This window comes from Cephus cinctus, unplaced genomic scaffold (assembly GCF_000341935.2).
Source record: "Cephus cinctus unplaced genomic scaffold, Ccin1 Ccin1_scaffold1042, whole genome shotgun sequence".
Lineage (NCBI taxonomy): Eukaryota > Metazoa > Arthropoda > Insecta > Hymenoptera > Cephidae > Cephus > Cephus cinctus.
Genome location: NW_014333573.1, coordinates 257646 through 265029, shown reverse-complemented (window position 1 = coordinate 265029; position 7384 = coordinate 257646). Strand labels below are relative to the sequence as shown.

General features: G+C 50.2%; 1 protein-coding gene across 2 annotated transcripts in view; it reads right to left on the bottom strand.

Annotated features, from left to right (window-relative positions):
- Nucleotides 1–632: 632 nt before the first annotated feature.
- Nucleotides 633–7384, bottom strand: part of LOC107271803 (semaphorin-1A) — a 37235-nt gene continuing 30483 nt past the window's right edge. The window contains exons 3-10 of one of the 2 annotated variants that reach the window (XM_015748225.2): nucleotides 4428–4524; nucleotides 3379–3788; nucleotides 2883–2971; nucleotides 2632–2773; nucleotides 2106–2454; nucleotides 1341–1954; nucleotides 1051–1261; nucleotides 633–951 (exon numbers count right to left, since the gene is read on the bottom strand). In XM_015748225.2, the coding sequence (XP_015603711.1) occupies nucleotides 663–951; nucleotides 1051–1261; nucleotides 1341–1954; nucleotides 2106–2454; nucleotides 2632–2773; nucleotides 2883–2971; nucleotides 3379–3788; nucleotides 4428–4524 (2201 nt within the window). In that variant the 3' untranslated portion in view covers nucleotides 633–662. The remainder of the gene's footprint in view (nucleotides 952–1050; nucleotides 1262–1340; nucleotides 1955–2105; nucleotides 2455–2631; nucleotides 2774–2882; nucleotides 2972–3378; nucleotides 3789–4427; nucleotides 4525–7384) is intronic. The other variant, XM_015748226.2, reaches the window with a different exon arrangement.

The window sequence follows — 7384 nt, the reverse complement described above, 5'->3', positions numbered from 1 at the left end:
CCATGCGGCTCTTCCTTGATGTTCTCCGATCGTCAGGTCCAACCACCAATAGCTGACTCGAGTCACTTTGAATCGTGAAGGATCCGAGCGTAGCACCAGAGAACACGGTGGCGAGAGACACCACGCAGGCGAAAGAAGTACTACAAGCTCGTGGCACAACGGTGCCTCGTAGAAAAGCTCTCTCTAGGCAGCCACGGCGCGACACCAGGTCGTTACTATACCGAGAGTGTCAGGACGCGCTAGACGCGAGACCAGTCGGCGCCATGGTGGTTGGGTGGACGCCAGAGATGGCCGAGGAGAGTTGGGCGTTCGATGATGAGAGCATCGGAAGAGTCGACGAAGGGCCACGCAAAGTCGGAGAGTCGCTAGAAGAGCAACTACGAGCGATAGATGAAGCTGCAGGGTGGCGTCGGAGGAGGTGGCGAGCCTCCCATGGCTAAGGGTACGAGGGTGGGCGATGGTGACGAGGAGGGGGGCGAAGGGGAACTCGAAGAGACACTGGAAGGCGGCGAGGGCGATTCCAAGGCCCTCGGACCTGCCAATTCCCTGGTGGACTGTCCCCCGGCCGTCACTGCGCGACTCCTCGAGGACGTCGCGTTGTGCCGATTTCTCGTTGGCCGCCCTAAACTTCTATGGCGGCCACCCCCCTCCTCGCTCGTTTCTCAGAGATAGACCTTCTTCACGCTTCGGGTCGTAGCGAAGCCATCGTTGCGTCGGTACGCGTCGCCCTGGTGCGAACGCAGCGTCCCGAAGTTGTCGCGGGTACCGCGGAACCCGTAACCATCCGGAAACTGGAAGAGTGTCTCCGCGGGCGTCGGTGGAGGTTTCCTCATGGTACCCTTGGGAGAGTGTAGCTTTGGTGGTTGCGGTACAAGAACTGGCTCGGCGTAAGTCACTTCCTCCTGAGGTAGAAGCTTCGGTTCTGGAGCCAGTCTACTGTGAAATGACAGACTACTTTCAATTACGAGGAACGCAGTTACTACGAATGAAGGATTCTTTGCGATTCTTAATACTGCTGAATTAATATTATAGACTTAGATCTGCTCGTACCTATTGACGTTTTGCCTTTGCTCGAAGTACTCGTACTCCGTGTCGGGATAGGGTAGATTATCGTCTTCGTCCTTTCGGCATTTTCTGCCGCATAGATATCCTGCGATGAATCCAACGAGAAGTGCCGCCAGAGCACCGGCTACCACTGCCATCACCAACGTTTCCACAGAGTACTGAGGTGGCGGGGAATCCGCAGCAGACACTTCGGGACCTAAAAGTACATAAAATTGAATTGACTTGATTCGTAATTTGAAAAATATTCAAGTACCACAGAAAGCAAGGGGTCTCACCAGAATTATCCTGTTCCTCGTTCTGCATGATGTTGATGATCTCACCTCCCTGGCTCTCTTTGTTGGGTATAGAGTCCTGAGGAAACTTATTTTGATTGGCCGATATGGCGCCTACGCTACTAGCATCCTTATTTAGAGTCTTGCTAGGTGGACAGGAAGAGTGAATTCCCGTCGCGACACTCTGAAGGAATCTGCTCGCGTCTGTTGCCGCAGGTCCTACCAAGGCTCTGCACTTGCCCTCAACCTTATCCCAGGCACAGTAAGGATCCTGCAGAGCGACGCATTCTCCACAGGACAGTATCCTGTCGCTGTAGCACCGATGCAATCGTAATGCCTGCACCTGGCTGTCAGCTATAACGACCAAACGACCATCCTCGAGTCCATCTCCGGCTTGCGTAGCACGGACCACCTTAATTCCACGTACAGGAACAGTCACAGGGAACGCCTGGATCTCCTCGATAACAACAGGACTAACACGTTGATGAGAATCCGCGGATTCGGCGTTCACGGCTTTTATAACCTTTCCGTTATCCGTGCCTATAAAAAGGACGTCGTACGTCTTTCCGCCAGGAGTTTTGACCTGCGGATCCACGGCAATTTGGGTGAATCGATAGCTGGAAAATTACGTACACAGATATATCGCATGGCCTTTCTGAATGCACTGTATATGCGCTGGATGCACATTCCACGAGCTATCCAATGACTCCTACTGCATGCAGCTGCTACGACATATTCAATTTCAGGCTCCAAGTTAATTAAACTCACTGGAAGCTGGTCCTGATGACTATTGGCTGTCCGAAGAAGCTCGGCACGGACTCGTCCATTAGCGAATGTGTCTTTATAAAGTCTAGCGTAAGATCAGGCAGAGTGCTGGAGTCATTGACACACTGGCCCGGTCTTGGATCGGGTACTTTGGCACTTTGGACGGGCAGCCAATTAGAGTTCAGAGCACTTTGCTCTTTAAAGTTGCCCTCAAAAGTGTCGGCGATATCCTGGAGCGAGAAGGCGCAGACCGCAGAGCCGCTTATGCTGTTTACCGGCGTAGTGAAGGTGCCGTAAATCAGCTGAGCCGAGGCTGTGCCGTATTGGCCGGAAATCAGCTCCGTTGTGGATTCTGAAAACATCCAAGTAAAATCTCAAGCATGGAGGGTGGTTCGTTAAAGAGGACCGAGCGATAAAGACGGAGAGAGAGAAAAAGACACAGAGAGAACCAATCGAGATCAGAAAAGCACAACGGGTAAATCCGTTCCAATTGACATTTCGAGTTGAGAGCCTCGTCAGTCATACTTACGGATTTCGTTGAAGTAGAATGGAAAGTCTCCGGTAACGGAGCAATTGAGTCGTGACTTCAGAAAGGATGTCCAACGAGTTCGAAAACGATGGGGTCCGCCGCGATCGTATTTACAAACTCGTGCGACCCGCGAGTACACAGCCTGAGGGTTAAAAGTTCAGCATGTCAGTAAATATAAGAGTACACGCAAGTCCTACGTAGCCGGTGTACTGATATCGATAAGGGTTGTCCAGTGGGACCCAGCGACGTACCTTGCCGCAATTGATATACTCGACGGCCGTTTCTCTGAAGAAGAAGTAGACAAAGTCACCCTGGGTCATGGAGTTGACGAAATTCGGGGCTGTAAAACATCAAAGTAACACGTGTCAATATCGAAAAAAATTACTTCTAGAACAAATATATCGAGCAGACGTGACGGCAAAGTTCGTCGATCGAAAAAAATATTTGTCCAATAAACGTTCACTTCGCCATCTTGGAATTCTGATACCGTCCCGTAACTCGAACGACAAGCTACTTATCGTCGTTCCATTCATCAAGAAATGTAAATATCTTCGTCAACGTCCTTATGGCGTTTCGCGGACTTTTCTTTAAAGATCCCTGGACCTCTAACGAATAGCGAAAAATCCCAGACAGCTATAGACTCCGTTACTGATAACCTCGAGAGTCTCTCGTGCAAAGAGCCCCAAATACAGAATCATATTTATACTCCCTTTTTAAAGGAGAAAAAGAGACAGAGAAAAAACCTACCATTCAAACTCATAGAGTCGTATTGCTCAGTCTGCAAGGGTCCTCTGTATATGATGGGATCCATCCCCGAGAAATCAGCGACGGTCCCCGTGTAGAGTTCGCCGTCGACATAGACGAAGGTACTGTTATGCTGAGGGTCATAAGGGCACAAGGCCTGACCAGTTCTTTCCTTGGCTACGGAGTAATTGCCAGGCTGAACCACGTAGTCACGGCACATAGGTTTGAAGGCATTCGTCGCGCAGACGAGGAGCGTGCTGGGACCAGTTTTCGCCAAAATCCTTACATAATTTTGACAGTTCTCCTCGTCCTTGCCCTTCATCACGCACATCTTCACGTCCGTCTCGGGAGAGTACCAGGTAAGACGTTGCTGCTCGGTCAGATCCGTAAGACTCAGATTGTGCACCAGATTTCTGAAACAGCATCGATATAGTCAGACTCGCTCGTAATTCATTGCTCGTGAGCGCGCAAGCTTATCATCGTGCAACGGCTAGAGGTATAGTTACTGTACGATATCACGTGAACGAGAGTAAGAGGATCGATGGCATTTAGTCGGGCGGCTATCAGGGATACAGTGAAACGGTAATAGCGTGGGGTTAGGGGTTCAACGGTTGGAGATTGGTTAAACATTTAAATACGAATTCTGAATACTCCGTGCTCTTGCTCGTGTACACAGTGGCGCCGTGACACGAGCGTGGCCAACTCTTGCAACTACTCGAACAAAGTTCGGTCAGATTCTATAGTACGCGAGATTCCCGCTAGATGGCGGCGCCGGTTGTCGATTTTCTTGCAGATCCAGCTGCTAGATAGCGCGGACAAGGTAATTATCGACGTGTGTTTATGAGGGGTATGTAGCCAACGAGTAATCAGTGTAACCGGATCATGGGCTCGATATCAAAGCCCATTTTGCCTCCACGAATTCCAAATTAAAGCCCGATTATCGGACAGAATTCACGATTCGCTGAAGCGATTTTCTCCTGAATGGCTATTATTTCGATAAATTGGGATCGGGCTACGTTTGCCCAAAATGGCTACCGGCGTCGAAGACTTACCTGCCCCCGACCAGGAGGTAATTCCCGTCTCTGAGCACAAGCCGAAAGTAATCCGTGTGCGTCTCGTTTCCCGTGAACCTGAACACGTCCTCAGCTCCTGAAAAATTAAAATATACGAAAAGACGTTTTTAGTGAGGCTCTCAGGTATCAAGTACTCTGTGCATAATGATAGAGCCTGTCAAACACAAGAGACAGGAGTGGGTTGGGCGGAGGGAGGGTGGGAGGGGGGGGGGCGAAGTTTAACAAGAGTAGTGACGAACGCCACAGAAATATTGGGCGGACTAAAAGCCCCATGGGCCAGTATCCGAAGTATCCTTTGTGTTCGGTTGACGTTTGCGTGTCGTCTAAGAAATAATTTTTAATATGAAAAGAATACGAAAGGAAAAAAAACGGAGGATATCGCGAACCGGCTGACGTGTAATATCGGCCGGATACCCTCCTCCACTCGCTCGTCGGTTGGCCAGCATATACATAATACAGGGGAACGCGAGGCGGGACCAAAAGCTTATTTCGTTTTTCCAGGCCGTGGGAGCCAGCCTCGAGTCCTGATACTCCACATCTGCTACCCACTTGCGGTTAAAGGCGCGTTTCTCTCTCGAAAGTCGATACTTTCAGCTACATACAAACACACGGGGACTCGCGAGTGCCGCGAGAGTCACGAGAATCATGATATATGAGAATGAGTGAGAGAGGGAATCAGAGTGTCTGACAGAGAGAGAGAAAGAGAGAGAGAGATGGAGAGGGTGGAGGCAGGGGGGAGGAAAGTGAAAAAGAACATTTGACAGGGAGGATCGATTATCTCCTCTCCTATAAATTCACAAAGTATAGATAGATCCGATCGAGTGTGAACAATCCTAAAGGTTGTTCACATGGGAATTTCAGAGGAATAAAGGGCCATCGTCCCCCTTCCGTGAACGTAGATGTTACTTTGTCCTGGCGTAGAGAATGAATTTCACTCGAGTAAAAGGGGACGGCTATCAAAGTTCCAGGCGTGCCGACGAGGTAGCTCGTTGCGTCGCATACTAATCCACTTTTAATCGTCTCCCTTTTCTACCCACACGCCAGCCGCAGGATCCTCCGTGACTTTCGACACTCCCGACATAACGCGCGTGTATTGGTAGGGACAGCCAACGACCCGACCTACTCGTAGATTTTCATGTTTACGTCGATTCGCAAAGAACGCGCGTTATCGGAAACCGAAAGCGTCGATATACGATATACCCAAGTAAGTCAGCACTTACCTTCGGCAAAGAAATAACAGAGTGCACAGGTAGCGCTACTGGCTTTACGCTGTCAATGGCTAAGCGAGGTTTATTCCTTGAAATAGCTCGGATACGACTAGAGACATTAGGTATGCATCAGGGAAGAGTAGCTATCCTGACAGTATAGCTAATGCACGAAGTCAGCCGGTATACAGGGTCGATCTATTGGGTGTACCGCAGAGATGAGTGGGGAGATGCACAACGCTCCAGTTTTAGGCGATACCAAAAGCATGGCGCTAAATCGTAGCGGCGAGTCCGGGAGTAGGATTTCGTGATCATCGCCTCTGTCGATGTTACAGATTTAGCGCCATGCTTTTGGTATCGCCTAAAACCGGAGCGCTGTGCATCTCCCCACTCATCTCTGTGTACCGAATGTACAGGGTGTACTTGGTATACTAGGGTAAGTGGATTTCTCGCGCGACTACATTCACCTAACACAGTATTGCACTACCGTCGTGTTTAGTACTCACCGGCGCGAGGAGGAGGGAGAACCACTCGAAATTGAGTCATCCCAAGAAGTAGCTTCGCAGTAGCAGCCAAGCTCAACTGGGAAGGGGATACGTCCTTTCTATACGATCGCTTACACGACGATCACCGCCATCATCCCCGGGAACGTTGCCGCACTATCGCCACTGCCTATTTATTTATTGGCTTCTCGGGGACGTTTAAAGTACACGCTCAAAGCCCACCACGGAGTCTTAAAGCTGATAAACTGCCGGGAATCGCGCTATTTATCGTAGCAAATATCGAATAGGATGCTCGAGCCCTCGACCGTGTTAAACTTTCGCCGTTAACCGCCGAGCGGCGCTGCACGTCTCGCCCAAAGGATACGACAGTGCATAGAAAGGGCATACCGACTGAGATTTTATGCTCCATGGTCCGATTTTCATGAGAAATATTTTTCACGTGTCCGCCGCACGGTAAACGTTGGTACTTTTTGATACGACTGCAGAGTACCCCGATAATTCTCTTCGATCCAGAAACTTTTTGCTTGACCGTGACAAACTTTATTAAACAATTTCAATATATCCCGCACAAAGCACACGCTTCTGACTGGTCCTCTGTACGACTAAACGGTACGTATGTCGTAGTCTAATGGAGGGGAGTGACAAAGCTCAAACTTCTTTTTTCTTCCTGCGGCATCGACGACGTCATAGGCCACGAGAGAAGGACAGAACGATCCAAGATGAGAGGGTCGACCAGAAGCAAAGGAGGATGGGCTTAGTACTTTCGACGCGGTCCAATTTCCAAGCGATCCGTGCTGTCCGTTAAGGGATAGAAGCGCGGGGCATATCTTCACTACGCTCTTCTGATCTCATCTCACGGCATCCATCTTCCTCTCGCTCCTCCTTCCTCGGCGCCGCGTTTCATCCCATCCTCCCGCGGCCAACCTGAGACTCCTCGGTCTTTCGTGAAGTCTGAACCGTGCAAAGGATGTTTACCCAGCGAACCCCCTTGTCTCGAGTGTGTGGACTTTCATACCAACTTTGTTTACATCCTCTTTCCTGCGCCACAAGCTTCTTCGCGCGTCCGTGCCCTTTTTCCTATTCTCTCCCCGTACCTCTCTCTCTCTCTCTCTCCCCCCCCCTTACATTCTTACCCAAAGCCCTTCTACCTTCCTTCCACTTTACCAAGAATATTCCAACGAGAATCCAACCGGCCACTGTTTACGCCATCCGACGGCCCCCCCCCCCC